Source organism: Triplophysa rosa, linkage group LG5 (genome assembly GCF_024868665.1).
Source record: "Triplophysa rosa linkage group LG5, Trosa_1v2, whole genome shotgun sequence".
Classification (NCBI taxonomy): Eukaryota; Metazoa; Chordata; class Actinopteri; order Cypriniformes; family Nemacheilidae; genus Triplophysa; species Triplophysa rosa.
This window is the reverse complement of record NC_079894.1, coordinates 11,177,370-11,193,824: the sequence shown is the minus strand read 5'-3', so window position 1 is coordinate 11,193,824 and position 16,455 is coordinate 11,177,370. Positions and strand designations below refer to the sequence as shown.

Genomic DNA, 16,455 nt, shown 5'->3' with positions numbered 1-16,455 from the left:
AGTGGCATGTGCTCTGTTAACAGATAAAAAGTTTGTCATCATCATCTTCCTAGAAAGAATGTCTGTGGTTTGCCTTGTTCTCTATGGTAATTTGTCTTGAGTCATTTTCAAACCAGTTTTTTCTGGCTTCTGCCAGCTCCTCTGTATTGAAGAAATACAGGAACTGATCCATTACACAAAACAGAAAGTCCCCCTGGGCAAGAAATATAATTGGTTTTATGCGTTATGATTTACAATAAGTAATTCTGTGATGCTCTTAACTTTCATTTAACTAAAGTAAAACCCATATTAAACATAACTATGGATATCCTTAAGAGAGTCAATGCAATAAACTCACCTATGGCACTTTCCCCATACCTCCCAGCAAACACACGTGAGCACTGATACAATGTGTAGGCTAAACGTGTTATCTTTGTGATCTTAGTTGGCTGCATGTCAGGTCGTGTTTTACCTGGAAGGGTTTTTGTAGCACAAAACCATACTGTCATCAAGACAGAGAAATGTGCGTGTCTGTCTACATAAAAGAATGTCATTTGGATTTCATATGGTGAGAATGGCCACATAAAGTCATACATTATTCTTACGTATATATCTGTACATATTTTTATTACTCCGGAAGCATTTAGCAGCTTATACACAATAGAATGTAAATACTGTACAATGTGGCAAATTAAATTCCTTGTTAAATTATTGAAAATGTTAATATTTTTTATGCAGTCTATATAAATGAGAATAACAGTGTACCCTTGATAATATAATGATGAATTGCTGCTGCAGTAGACTCTTCAAATGCCTAAATACAGTACATACCCTTGAAGTGGGTATTTGTTGAAATCGAGACTTGTGTTTTCATAGCATCTCTATCAGTGTGACAGCTGGATTCTTGTAATTCATTGCCACCTTTTGACGTTTTCCGGATCATTCCACATCAGCGTTCTCCACTTCATCGGGACAGGCAGCAAACTCTTTTTCTGGTAGCAGACCGTACTCATTCAAGAAGTTCTCCACGTCTGTAGCAAAGAACTCCTCGTTCATGTGCTTCGTAACGCACATGAAGTTACCGAGCAGCTCTCCGGCCTTGTACACCAGTAGAGTGGGCAGAACGTCGTCTGAAAAGCGCTCGCCCGCTCCTGTAGCGGAAGCCCGAATGCGACAGAATTTGACGCTGGGATATTCTGCTGCCAGACAAGTCAGGCAATTGTTGAGGGCGTCACATCCTTTAATCCCGTCATCATAGATGTGCACCACTACTAAAGTCAGGCAATGTTCTTTTTCAATGACCTCCAGAAAAGCCTCCCCACTTTCCAACTCAAAAACGGTATCAAACGTGGGGCCAAAGCTCAGGCGCTCGTGCATCTCCTGCATACACTGCTTGCGATAATTACGCAGACAGTTTTCGTCCTCCTCTTGGATCATCTCGTATTCTTGCATGCTCATCTACAGGTGTAGGTAGACACAATATTTTAATAACTACACAAAACAACTATTTGTATTTCTTTTAAAATCTTAAAAACATCCTTACGCATAAATGCATTGTATTAGTTTTATAGACAAATATCCTTGAAAAAGTTCACTATAGAAAAGTAATATAGATACATATACTGTAAAAAACATAATTTTACATAATTTCACTGTTATTTGTTTTTACAGATTTTTCAAGTAGGCCTAGGCCTATAATGTCCAAAAAACTGTAGGCAAATATTACGAATTTTTACTGTTTTATTAACAGATTTTCACATAATTTTGAAATATGGTCAAAAACCATCAAATTACAGAAAAGGGCTGCAAATTTACCAGAAAAACGGGTAAAAAAAACCAGTTAATTTTAACAGGATATTTCTGGCGCCCCAGCTGCCGGAAAATTTCATTTTTTTCCCGCTTTTTTTACAGTCAAATTACTGAAAAAGACTGCAAATTTACGAGAAAACCGTGTTATTTTAGAGCGAAAAATAATTTTACGCAATATTTCTGGCTCCCCAGCTGCCATAAAATTTCAGTTTTTTAGAGATTTTTTTACAGTGTAGGTGTGTCCAAAATTTTAAGAAACTGGTAGTGTAAGCTCAGGCATGTTACACAAAGTGATGGTTAATGAATGAGAAATCGAGTTACTTCCTCTGAATCATTGTGTTTTTATTGTGTTGAAATATGTCTCACACTCACCTTGCGGTTGACCTTTTCCTGTTTGTCCTCATTTCTGGATTTAGGGTTGGACATCTGTCTGAGTAGCTCTCTCTTGTTAGGAGGGATGCTGTCATGGTCCTCACTCTCCAGTTTGAATCTTCTCCAGTCATGAATTACCCCTTTGTGCCCTGGGATATGCAAAATGAACACAAATGAATCAATGAGCTTTGGTTCTTTATTTGCTTACCATTATGGGTGTATCAGTATACTGTGGGATAGTCCAGTATTACCTCACCATTATGACTAGATGTTAGGATTTGTTTTGTTTTGCAGTCAATATGTTACTTTTTATTGTGAATTGTATTCACTATATCAGACATATGTTTAAAACTAGACTTTTGTCAAACCTGTTTGTGTTGCTGGCAGTTCTTCATTCTCAGTCGACCCTGACATGATTTCACTGGTATCTTCTTAATACCTAATGATACAAATTCATGAATGACAAAAAAATACAAGATCTAAGAAATTCACTCATATGAGAACAATTACTGTACATTGAACAGGAAAACCAGGGATGACCTTAAGTGGCTGATGTTTTACACATTAACTCCTTTTTTATCTTTCCAGAAACTATAATGGAAGCTTGTGTTGACTGTTATGAATATTGTGATTATCTGTAATGTTTTTATTCTCGTTTAGGACATGCCGACACAGTCAGTTCTTGTTACAGTTATCCAGGTTGAGGTGGATTTAGCAGATTACGCTGTTGTAGTTGATGGATTAGATTAAAATCATATTATATTGTTGTGTTTGGAAGGTTAGAATGGAATTCAATTGGTTGTTTTCTCGCAAAAGTTCTGCTATTTGCAAAGACTTATAGCCTACCGAAGCCTGAAATAAAAAAATCTGCATGCCAATGATAAATTGAATCAACAGGGTTAGCAAAGGGTTAGCTGGTGGTTTACCAATGAAATATGATGATTGTGCCATATCACATCTGGATGTTATGAGCAATACAAACTCAGACGTAAACTATAGAAGTTATAATCTTGTCTTCTACATTTGTCATCCCTCTATACAGTTTCACTCATATTTTCACAATCATTACATACATAACACCTTAGTATTTTTCCTTAGTATTATTTACACATCAAAATAATTTACTTGCTCATACATTCAATAGACCATTTTGGTGTCTCTATCAATTCAAAGCCTTTGCCACAGTAGTGTCACCGTTGCGGTTTCTTAGGTTCTTGATAATGTGGATGCATTCTGAAATATAAAATACTATGCCTACAGTCTTTAACTGTTTATAATCTGTGGTGTAGAACTGTGGCATGCTACGCTATAATTACAATACAAGGATCAAAAAGAGAACCGAATGTCATTCTTACCTGACTGTTTGCTGTCACTATCTGTCTGTGCTCTTTTACAAGTTTACTCTTTTGTAATAGGGCTTTGCCTGCATGGACATCATGGATATATATCCGAGTAATCATTTGGTGTCATAATAGGATTACTGCAGAGGAATAAAGCCTGTTCTGATTAACATCTCTGTCCGAAGCACATGGAGATATAAGTAGACAAAATGCAGATCCCAGGTAATTTGACAAGGTTATTAACAAAGTGTGAACAGGCTGCTCAATTCAATTCATTTGTGAATTGTCATTTGGGGGTGTTAAAGCATTACATTTTTAAGAAATAAGACATCTTTAAGACATTTTTACTCTTGTTCATGTTTTTCTTACAGCATGGACAGTATGGTTAACATTTGTCATTTACTTCTGTTAAATGACATTTATGAAAAAAGTGGTATTCGTTTTTAATATGGGTGAAAAAACATGCTCATCTTGAATAAATATACATGTCTGAGGGTAAAAAAAACATTTAGGCTTTATTATTATTTTATAGATTATATTTAATGCTTTAGTGTTAGCTGGATGCAAGCTTCTGCTTTCGAACAGTCATGTTAAATTCATTTCTAGAACTATCGCTTATTGCTCCCTGAACTCTCTGTAATTCGCTTTGGATAAAAGCGTCTGCTAAATGACTAAATGTAAATGTAACTCATTTCTAGACAATGCATTCTTTATAACATATTCTCAGAACTATATATTTATAAAATATTATAAAATTATTATAAAAATATTTTATATAATTATTAATAATAAAATAATTTATTCAAATATTACGTTTCCAACAACCTTTAACAAACAAATGTATTAAGTCTAAGATGAGATAGGAGAGTAACTGAACATTGTTTGTCACATTTGTTTCATTTGGCAACCAGAAAATGTCACGATTCTTTATAAAATCACCTTTTTATTGAGTTCAGTAGCTGGCAGTTAGATCTAGTGTAATGGTTGGTCTTGCCTATACACATTATATACTGTATATCAAACTCTTTCAAGGTGCAGAGTGATTTTACTTCCTGTCTGTATGTGGCAATTAACATATTGTTTCATGTTGTGTCATCTGTACTTGCTCTTTTTCCTCTCGTTCATATTCCATCACATTTAATTTTGGCAAAAGGCAGAAAAGCTTTGGTCCAGAAAAAGGAAAAACTAGCTGTCATTAAAGTTTGTCTGATTCGTCCATTTACAGTATCTAGTTATCACTAGATGGTGGCAAAATCCACATTTGAAAGATAGCAGACAGACATCCCTCAGCACCCCCACACCTGATGTACTGTAACATCAACCAACCCGCACATCAATCTGTACTGCTGGGCCGTTAAAACACACCCTGTTCTGACACAATTTATTGAGGAACAGGAATGTTCATTATGTCTCCTAATCCTTTCATAACTGAGCCTCTGCTAAGAGCTATGTTGTGAAGCACAGTGTAGGAAGTAAGTGGAATATTATCCCTTACTCACTCACTCACTCACTCACTCACTCACTCACTCACGCACGCACGCACGCACTCACTCATTACTAACCGTACTAAAAACAAGCAATATATATTTTACAACATTTTTAATCTTTCTTTATAATACACATTCAATTATTAATTGTTTGTTTATGTTAGTTCATTGTGCATTAACTAATGTTAACAAAAACAACTTTAAATAATAAATAAACTTTAAAATGCTGAAATTACACACAATTTACATTTATCTACTATTTTTTTCAGGTAAATTACACCTGGAATTTAAGATGTGTCTGTCCTTAAAAGGCAAAATACACCCGATATGTCAACAGTAAAGCTGGAAAAAATCACTCCAAAGTTTTTTGAGCGTCCAGCTAACTAGAACTATGCACAGTAGTTTAATTCAAGCTGTTTTTAAGACCATATATATAAATTCAGTCAAGTAAAAAGTGTCTGTCAACAGCCACAGGAGAATGCCGCAGTGCCTGGCACAGTTCATGCTGTTGTGTAATAGATAAAAGTTTGAGGAAATATAAATCTCCGCACTTACCACAGGCTCACTAGGAGAACTTTCAACCAAACTTTCTTTACTTCCTGTGTGTGTGTGGTCCATTGCTGACCTCATATGGTTTTATCATAACCTGTTCGGAAATTACGCTGTAAACACACAAAAATCACTTTGTGAGCTCAGTGCTGGATTGTATAAACAATCTTCACCGGTCAGGAATGCTCAAGTTCTTGCAAAGATTGTAACAAGAAAGGTTAAAAGAGTGAAACGTAGTGACCACATCTCAGATATTCCAATGTTACACTTCCCCAAATTATTTTTAGGAATGAATATAACTGCTTTTTGTTAATGTTGTTTAGGGTTGTCTCCTGTGATCCATATAAATTCAGAATTTTGATTATAGACCAGTCTTTTATAAGTATCTTAGAAAATTAAAAAAGATTTTAAAAAATTATCTTTTACAAAAATTTGTTGACACTTGATGCCTACACCTTGTTTTTTTACTCTAAGCAAATCTCTGAGGGTATACAAACAGTATGACTGTTTAGTGAGACATGAGGTCACTGTAAAAACTGATTTGTTGCAGTTGTCTGAACCTGTCTAAATTAAACATTGTAATTATTCATCTATCTATCTATCTATCTATCTATCTATCTATCTATCTATCTATCTATCTATCTATCTATCTATCTATCTATCTATCTATCTATCTATCTATCTATCTATCTATCTTTCTTTCTTTCTTTCTTTCTTTCTTTCTTTCTTTCTTTCTTTCTTTCTTTCTTTCTTTCTTTCTTTCTTTCTTTCTTTCCTTCTTCTATCTATCTTCTATCTATCTATCTATCTATCTATCTATATCTATCTATCTATCTATCTATCTATCTATCTATCTATCTATCTATCTCTATCTATCTATCTATCTATCTATCTATCTATCTATCTATCTATCTATCTATCTATCTATCTATCTATCTATCTATCTATCTATCTATCTATCTATCTATCTATCTATCTATCTATCTATCTATCTATCTATCTATCTATCTATCTATCTATCTATCTATCTATCTATCTATCTATCTATCTATCTATCTATCTATCTTTCTTTCTTTCTTTCTTTCTTTCTTTCTTTCTTTCTTTCTTTCTTTCTTTCTTTCTTTCTTTCTTTCTTTCTTTCTTTCTATCTATCCTGTGAGCACTGCAGCATGCCTGAGATCAAAGCAGCTGATCATGTTTTATACAATGCTTGGTATTAATTGTTATCAGATTTTCAGAATGAATACCTGGTTGGATACTGTCATGGAAAATCATAGAATCAGGTGTAAACTTGTCATATTCCCTGTTGGACTTTCCATAGAAATGTATACAGTTTGCAAAATATTGCTGAGCCAGTGTGAAAAAAAGGACATGCACTTCCTTCACTTTGAAAAAGCTTTGTTACATTGCAACTCTGCATGAATGATGCTGATTGTTTATAAGGAAAAGCATTTGCATGTATCACAAATGGGACATTGAAATTGTGTACTTAGGACTTTCTTTAGAAAATGTTGATTGTCACCTTCAAGAAGTCAAGTAATATTACAGTTTTTCTCAGTCGCTTCGGAGCATTTCTCGAATCATTCTTAAAATTAGCTAAATAATATGTGCATTTCTCAGAACAGTTTGTTCAAACTGCACAACATCATGGATTTCTTGCAAAAGCGTGTAACTTGTTTAAAATCCTTAGTTCATCTCTCAAAATACATTTTTACATCAGTGACCATGTCAGTCCCATGAAAATGGCAAGTCCTTGTGTCATTGTTCGTGAACAAGACAGTCAAAATGTTTAGCCATGTTGTCAATATAACGGGTGCTTTATTATTTCTTTTTGAGTATTTTCGGATGTAAACTATGGCTTCAGTTTGTAATGACACTCATTGATAATGCACAAGACTGACTTATTTCACTTATTTCAAGTTATACGTAACTGTATGTGCGACACTGATAGCAAAATATTAGAGATAAATGTGATGAAGAAAATGCAACATTATTTTACAGCACAATGGGAAAAATTGCAAAAAAAAAGATAAACATAGGAGAGACCCCTCAGGCAGAACTGTATGCAGTGCTGTATGAGGAATCAAACTGCATATTTTCTACTCCCCCTTTGGCTTTGGGATGTCTTACTCTTGCAACGCAGCAGTAAAATGCAACGATATCCGAAAAGACCACATGCTTTTGTAAATCATCTTGAAACAGAGCCCTCTCCTCATCAGAGATGAGATCCTTGTGGAAAATCTGTGTGTGTGTGTGTGTGTGTGTGTGCGTGCGTGCGTGCGTGCGCGTGCGTGCGTGTGTGTGTGTGTGTGTTGTATGAATAAAGGATCTGAGTTTCTAACAGTGAAAGCAACCTGTGAACAAAGTAAATCTAGTCACAGTTTGGGTCAATAACCCTGTAAGTGTAAGAAAACTGAATATGCTTGATAGATTTTGACAACTGGTCTAACCATTTTGCATTGAATGACTAAGACGATGAACAAATGACTAATGTTTAGAGGGGTAAGACAATTGCACAGAGAACTATATGATACATTTTGAGTAACATGACAATAGCAACTGATAATGTAGGAAACAACAGACTATTGTACATAATCAATTGCATGAATGAACTAAAGCAATTGCAACTTGTTCAAAATAATAAGAAACTACTTTTCTGATGTGCACAAGTGACAAGATGATGTGAAGGTTGAATAACTAGTTTTGAAAATTTCATTTCTGATCTGAGAAATGCTCCAAAGCGACTGAGAAAAACTGTAAAGGGATAGTTCACCCAAAAATGAAAATTCTGTCATCATTTACTCACCCTTATATTGTTCCAAACCTGTAAAAATTTCTTTGTTCTGCTGAACACAAAGGAAGATATTTGAAAGAATGTCAGTAACCAAACAGATCTCATCCCCCATTTTCTGCCATAGTAGGGAAAGTAAACACTAGTCAAACGGGGGGTGAGATCTGTTTGGTTACTGACATTCTTCCAAATATCTTCTTTTATGTTCAGCAGAACAAAGAAATTTATACAGGTTTGGAACAACATGAGGGTGAGCTATCCCTTTAAATACTGCATGAGTTTTATTTCAAAAGTGTATTAAACTTATTACAAAAGTTGTAACATTTGTTCTGATTTTTCCTTAAAATGTAAGGTAACAAATGAGACATTTACAGTGTTAGTAGGTCGATTTCTTTACAGCACCAGAGAGACCTTGCCAAAGTTCTGGTGAAGAGTGTGGCCAAGACCAACACCAAACCAGCACTAACCAATAAAAACCAGCTTGTCATGGAAACTCACAATGGTCTCTTTCAGCCAGATTTACTCATGGCCACAGAAAAGTTAATGACCGATAATAATGTTTTTTTAGAAGGGCATTATTATTCATTTGTTTTCTAAGCTGTTGGATGATGATCCTTTTTTCCCGGAATTGCTGTAAACAGCCCAGCATGAGCTACTTTCTTACATAATTCACATCCAGTTACAGCAAGTGATGCTGAGCATTTTCTACTATTTCACGGCATTAGATTAGTGTACAGTAGATTTGTTTTAGCAAGAGCATAGCTTTCCACAACATTTGCTCTTTAGTGATATCATTTAAAGATCCTGTGGTGGTTATCACAGACTATAACGCTTTTTTCTTTATTGAACTACAAATTTGTTTGGTATCCCCACCAATGTTACCAATGTTTTTTATTTCTTTTTTAAAGCAAGCTAACTCTTGAATCATGTTTTTTAAACCTTTTCTTACTTTTGAATGTCTTCTGTGACACTATAAATGACATGCTCAGAACTCGTATTGAGGAAAAGACAGTAACGTGTAAAGCAGACAAATTTCCATCTTTCCCATATTTCGCACTGCATTCCCACCCCCTCAACTCTCGCTTTCTCTTTTTCCCAGGCACTGTGCCATCTACGCAAACCACAGCCGTTCTCATTCCCAACTTTGTATGAGATGCCTGCTGGGCATCCGGGCGTAGAATGAACTTCAGAATATGTAGACAGTGACAAAGCCCTTTTTCAGAAGTTCCACAAGCACAATTTGCGACAGCTTTGGTTTTACTGTTATTACAAAACCATTGAGTAAAATAAAGCATAGCAGCTTTCGACCGGCTAACACTAATTCATGAGTAAGGGGGAGAAACGTGTTCATGTCTCATCATTGTTTACAGTGAGGTAGAGAAACCAGTCGGTGTTCTAGAAAAAGCAAATGTGCCATGGCATTCCTAGACGCCTCATTCACTTATTTCAAAACTTAGAGCAAAGTTGAGCAAAAGTATTTCACTGCTATTTCATCAATGGCCATTAATTACATCTTTGACATCCTTTTCAGCTTTGTAGTGGCAGAGCAGCTCATAAGCACAAAAACCTGACAGGACCTTACACCCCGCACAAAACAAACAAATAGATCTGTCCCTATAGCAACAGGCCTTGCCTTAAAGATTAGAAAACTGCGTGCCGGTTGTGAGCTCAAGGAATGTAACAGTACCCTTACAAGTCCATTACATCCGGTCTAAAATCCGGCCACTCCTCCACTGTCTGCATCAGCTGTTTAAACATGCGCCTTCACATGTTTAACATTTTGAGAGATTGTAGGCTGAGATAGTTTCCATCCTGTGAGTCAACAAAATGTCAAACAAAATAATGAGAATTTACAATTGATTTTAATTAAAAGTTAAATGTTAAAATATTTTTATGGTCACTTAAGACACTATGGTTGTATAAGTTTTTTTTGTGCACAAATAGGACATATATCTGTTTGTAGCACTTTGTAGTTTGTATAACTTTGGTATATGAACAGTGACTTTCGCAGTGGTGATATTATCGAATATTGCCTGGATTCATTAAATTCAGATTTCAATTTTCAGTTTATTTCAAATCAAAAACACTCCTCCTTAGCAATGTTTCATGTAGCGTTCAATTAGCATTAATAAATCATAATACTATAAAAATGAAAAGATACTTTCAGGTCTATTAAGGATTCTTCAGATGCCATACTGCATGGCGGAATCATCTGGAGAACCTCTAGGCCCAAGATTATTAATCAACACTGAGGAATCAATATTTGAGCTTTTTTTGCGTAATGATCAGTGTTGCCATGGCTGTGCTTTGGTTTGGCTGCGGGGGAACCCTCTTAGTCATTGACGCTCCAGAAATGGTCATTCTCTGAGCTCATAAAGTGGGCGGAACTCATCTCCTTATCAGATTTGACCTTCTGGTGACCTAAATCAATTGCATTTGTGTAGTGATAAGTGCTGAAATCTGAATGATCTCTATCTGTGTGTCAATGACAGGTCTGTCACTGGCACTTCTTGTTTTGTAACTTGGGTTACATTAATGAAGCATTGATAATACTACTTATGTGCTTATGTAAGTAAATCTGAATGACATGTGGTGGATCTTTAGCCAGGATTCTCAGATGTAATCCTTTATACAAACATAGTGTTTTTTGTGAGTTGTGTGTTATGTTTGAAAGGGTATAATTAGGTTATGTGTCTGTTGCCATGGAGTAGCTGTGCTCACATCTTCAGCCACAAATGTAGCATAGACAAAAGTCGTATCATTTAAATCACATTTCAAACATGCTTGTAAGATTCCACCACAATTTTATTCTGTTGCTTTTAATTTTAAGCATGATGTGTGTTTCTAAGACTTTGTCCAGATATTGCAACAAAAAACTGATTTAATGGTGCAATTGTTATAATACCACTCTGTGAAGAATATTGACTTTCATTCTATTTGTATCATTCTACTTTATATTTTTGTATTAATCAGACTGATTACTCCGGGGATGAAAATATACTAAATTGGAAAGCTATGTTTTTGATAGATTTAAAGCATGTTTTTAGGGCCATAACATATGTTAGACTTTGGATTCAGCTTTTTGATCAAATAAATTAGTTGATATACAGGTTGGTTTAAGTCGTTGGTTAAAGTCCTGAGCTGAGCTGTCTATTATAAAATGACATAATTCCTTTATTCAATCCTTATCCAACATCAGTAGTTTTCTGCTCTTTCCAGTTTCTTACACAACACAAGTGCAATGAGCGCGATGTGACTTCTGTAATCCTAACTGCACCAGTGATTTGTAACCTCTTGTCACCTTTGTGAGTGGTGAGTTGAATACTTCTGAAGTCTTTTCCTCTTATTAAAAATCTCTTCCCACTGTCAGTTTGGCCAAAGGAAAAGAACATTCTTTAGTGGTTTTTGTTAGGCATGCTGGTGCTTGCATAGAGCCTTAAGCATGTTCTTCAACGTTTTCAGTAACACCCGAGTCTGAGATGTCTGTATGGTAGGACAGTTTCACTAATACATTTCTTTTATTTAGCATTCTTTTTTCATTTTAGTTGTTTGTGTGTTCAGACACACCTTTAGTGCAACGGACCAAAGTAAAATGAAACTACTTCTTGTCTTTGCCAGTATTTTCGAACATGAGGTTTTTCTTATTTTTTGAATAGTATACTATTTCAATTTTTCTAATATATTTATTCCCTTAAAGCATATTCCTACGCATTATGCAGAATTATGCATATCTAACTGTTTTGTTGTGCACATGCTTTGTATTATTAATCTTATCTGAAACATGTCTTAAAAATGTTCTGATAAAGATGTTATGCATTATCTATTGCTAGACACATACACACAATTTGCTGTGTAATTCCATAACAGTATTAGTTGAGCAATTATGATCATGACAAATTAACTTCAACAGTATTGATAAGTACTTATGGTGAAAAAATACAAAAACTGAACTTGTATTTAACTTGTTTTTATTTAGAAAGTTTCATTGTTCCTCATAATGCATTTTTTTTATATAATCACAGGTACATTTGTTCATAAAGGCTTTACAAGAAAAGCTGGGTTTTTTTCAAGTATGTGTTCAAGAGATTTTTTAACAATCACTTACATCAACAGAACAATAAATAACAAAACAATAACCCAGTAACAATCTGTCAATTCAAATTGTCCAGGAATAAATAAATAATTCTAATAAATTAAATAATAAACAAACAAATAAATAAACAAATAAATAGAAATGCAAATATTTAATCAAGTATCACAGTACAAGCACTGAGGTCTTTAACACGATGCTAATGTGCATTTAGAGCTCTGAACTTCTCTCTCTCAAGACAACAGTTGGGTTAATATTATTTTGTGTGGAGAGCACTGAGCTTGAATTAAGATTTTCTGAACTTTGATATTCCACATCAGGCACCTGAAAGGACACCATAGGACAGGGGCCTTTGATGTTCAAGCACACCACTCTCTTTAGTGAGGCAGTGTTGACAATGTCAAATCCCACTTTCCCACCAAATGTGCTGGGCATCCAGTATTCAGGAGAACAAATAGCATTTCCCATAAGGCCTTTGAGAGAGTACGGGGCGCCCATCTCCACCATGGTCTCCCCAAAGAGAGCGTTGGGTCTGCCCTTCTCCACGAGAAGACCGATATACAGCTCAACTGCATTCACATCACCATAGAGCTTCTCCAGTTCAGTGGCTAGCTCTCTGTCTCCTGTTTCATCACACAAGAGAAGTGGGATTAGATTTCATGTCAGAATTTTCATAATATAGCCTTATTATAATAATCTTCAAGATTTACAGTATATAAACAGATGTTTGTCGATTTCAAATCACCTTTTATGTGATACACTGACATGTATTTGTTCACTGTTTATCTTACCTGTCATCTCCTGAAAGGATGAGTAGGGCTTCATGTTGAAGCGTTTCCTGTAGGCATTGAAAGACTGATAGCGCATATCTCTGGAATGTTCTAAAACTTTTGCTGCCACTCCCTGCATTGCTGCTGGCAGGTTCCGGCCACCAGCAACCTGTTCACACATAACATGGCAAAAGTTAGCAAAGACAACAGAAGTTGAAAAGTTGAAATAAACTCACACTACTTTCTTTGTGTCAAAACTCACCCTTCCAGCTGTCTGTTTGGTGAAGGCCTCCACCATGTTGCGGATGCCATGTGTTGTCACTATAGAGTTGTTAAACACAAACTGGTGGTAGCCATAGACCTGATCCTGGATCTGAAAGTTGTCGGGCATCAGTGGATGCCAGTGATACAGAGTGTTGAACTCAGCTGCAATGCGATTCTGGTACTGGAAGCGTTGATGGAAGAGAAGCTCCGGGTCAAACTTGAGCTTGAAGTTGTAGCCACTCAGGTGCTGAACATAGTCCTCGATTACAATTTTGATGGTCTCACCTGAAATTAAAAAAGCATTTAATCCCTTCACATTCACAAAACGTGTTGGGTTAGGATCGTTTTTAAGATGATATAGGTCATGACTTACCCGTCAGGATGAGACGGGTGGTCTGAAAGATTCTTTCATCGTCCCAGTCGGGATGTTCTTGCTTCATGATATCACAGACACGATTGTGCTCACGCAGCCAGATGGTAGCATACATCATTAATCCTGGAACCAGACCGAAGGCCTCATGGCCAACAGCAAATTTCTGTTCTTCTGGGACATGAGGAGGGTAGTGCATCTCCACCTGGACGTCTTTCACCAAAGGGGGGTAAACCTCACCATCCACAACCTAAAAGCCAAATACATATTTTGTTGACTGTGCGTCCTCTAAGAGCCCATATAACAATGCGTGACATATGTAAGTATTATTTTGCATGTATGCTTATGTCTCATAATACCTGATACTTTAGTTTGCCATCTTTGAATAGACGAAGTTTGTGTTGTCTCGCTAGTGTCTCTCCGTAAATATGGCTTAAATCCACCTAAAACATAACAGAATTGTTAGCAACTGCCGTTTCACATAAACTTTTGATGCCTAAATTTCCCCTGGCCTGCAATGGTTTAGTGAGCGTTTAAAAAGATACTTACTCCATGGCCCAGGGCTTTTGTGAATGCTGGTCCTTTTTTAAAGTCACTCTTAAAAAACTGGTGAGAAAAATGCTGGGCAAAGAAGGCAAACATGAGACTGGTCCTTTGTGGATCAGGGATGAACTGTTGTCTTAACAGCACCTTTTCCACCACCTCCTTTGGATTGGGAAGATCGGGCGTGGGACAGTTCCTGGGCAACGGTGCAAGAGTCCGAGTGTAGTAGGACAGGTTGGAATACGCTTCCCAGCTTTTGTAGCTATACTCTGCATTTTATGTTGGCGGACTCTCAATCAAATGTGACCTTGCTGTAAGACAAGAAGTAAGGCAATAGTTTTATTATTTGCATCCGTACATGTAAAACTACGGAGATCAAATGTAGCAATTCCTTTTGCTTACATGTCAGTATATAGCTCATTATGGCGTTTCTCAAGTAAGAGATGTTGTTGATGAGGTCCCAGATCCATTTATAATGTGTTAAAATATGATGCACCACGTTCGGAGCTGGTTTCAAAGTGGATCTGATCCAAGTGAGGAGTTCAGCTGTAAGAGAAAAACACCAACCTTTTTGAGTACATTTTCTAGGAATAAAAATGAAAACGTTTTCTTACGAAAGCAAATCCCATGGCAGACTTACGAGAAGTACAGTTTACACCGTAATATCCTGTCCTGGTACAGTCACATTCATAAGCATCAGCGCCTTTGGATAAACACACTCCCAGGTTTTGACAAGGCTGTGCACAGCAAGGATCGTCTGCAGGAACCGTCGAAAAAAGAAAAGAAAGAAAAGTGAAAAGAAAGATATGGTTATTTGAAACTACGATCAAGTTGCAGTGGTACAACAATCTTAACATGTTTTTCTTAAAACTTCAATATGTGAACAGTTAACTTACATCCTTCACAAGGAAAGATCCAAAAACTTGAAATGAGGACCAGGAGAACCAAAATCACTCTATGCATTCCAGAAGATTTATCTGTTGTATCTCTCGTTCTGAAGCAGAGCTGTGTGTGTTCTGAAAGATCTCTGAAAATCGGAGCCTTGACGTGCTCCTGCGCCTTTTATACAGGCAGAGAACTCTTGCGCAATGAAGCACTGCCAGGAAAGTGCAACGTCACAGACACGCCAGCTTCATTTTTCCAAACGTTACACATTCTAGTAGATGGACGCTCACATCTAATTTTAAGGTATACAGAACCAGTCAAAGGTTTGGAAATGCTGAAATGCTTCTAATGATCCTAAAAATCGTATAATCTTAAAGTGTATTCTGAAATGTTTGAAATTACTTTTGTAAACAAAAATATAATTGTGGCAACATATCAATTGCTTTCATTAGACATTTTTTTTAATGGATGACTTCTTAGACCAAACAATGAAGAAAACCAGCCAGAGCCCTGAATAGATTCCTTCAATACTCTTTAATAAGCTTCATACCTCAAGAAGCTGGCTTATTATTAAATGCCAAGAGAACGATTTTGCAAATTCAGGGTCGTAGTCATGGTGACTACTTTCGAGATGCTAAGATATGACATAGATTTATGTTATGCTTTTAGTCACAACATAATTCCCACAGTTACAATTGTCCTATAGTTTTGATTACTGTTATTCTCAAAGGTGGAGAAAAATTTAGGCTAAATAAAGAATAACGTGTTTCCAAATTTGACTGGTATATTGTGAGTTATTTAAAATAAGAATTTAACTGATCAGCTGGAAACTTAATTGTGTTTGTGTGACTGTGTGTAATTGCTTTTGTTGTATTATGCCGGAAAGCACTATTGTCAGCATAAGTTAAATGTGCTACAGAAATAAAACTGGTATTGTATTGTAGGCTATGAAGCCGCTAAAGACTGAAAATTATACAATTACTGTGTAAATGCTAAAACCAGAACAAGGTTGACAAGCTATTATTCAGGTTTATTGATGGTTTCGAGGCAACTCGTATTTCGGATTTTTCCCACCTCGGACTTGGAAAATAACGTCTGGAACAGTGCTCGAAGTCGGAGTGGGATATCGATTCGACCTCTGAACTCGGGGCAGATTGATCCACGACGTCGGACCGGGGAGACCCATCATTTGACGTCACGCTCAAG

At 36.2% G+C, this 16,455-nt stretch overlaps 2 protein-coding genes across 3 annotated transcripts; both read right to left on the bottom strand.

The window, feature by feature from the left end:
- Positions 1 to 599: 599 nt before the first annotated feature.
- Positions 600 to 5,563, bottom strand: pdca (phosducin a). 2 transcript variants are annotated; one of them, XM_057332909.1, is made up of 4 exons: positions 5,543 to 5,563; positions 2,529 to 2,599; positions 2,161 to 2,309; positions 600 to 1,437 (listed from the first exon to the last, which is right to left on the bottom strand). In XM_057332909.1, the coding sequence occupies exons 2-4, from the start codon at positions 2,572 to 2,574 to the stop codon at positions 919 to 921; spliced, it is 714 nt and encodes a 237-aa protein (XP_057188892.1). In that variant the 5' UTR covers positions 2,575 to 2,599; positions 5,543 to 5,563; the 3' UTR covers positions 600 to 918. The 2 variants fall into 2 exon arrangements, with proteins under 2 accessions (XP_057188892.1, XP_057188891.1); XM_057332908.1 differs by lacking the exon at positions 5,543 to 5,563 and adding an exon at positions 3,516 to 3,677 and having other exon boundaries at positions 601 to 1,437.
- Positions 5,564 to 12,278: 6,715 nt separating this feature from the next.
- Positions 12,279 to 15,394, bottom strand: ptgs2a (prostaglandin-endoperoxide synthase 2a). The gene is given in 9 exon segments (XM_057332903.1): positions 12,279 to 13,040; positions 13,209 to 13,356; positions 13,450 to 13,736; positions 13,825 to 14,071; positions 14,181 to 14,264; positions 14,371 to 14,675; positions 14,767 to 14,910; positions 15,005 to 15,121; positions 15,261 to 15,394. Coding segments are annotated over 9 exon segments (1,812 nt in total). The 5' UTR covers positions 15,328 to 15,394; the 3' UTR covers positions 12,279 to 12,627.
- Positions 15,395 to 16,455: the final 1,061 nt, after the last annotated feature.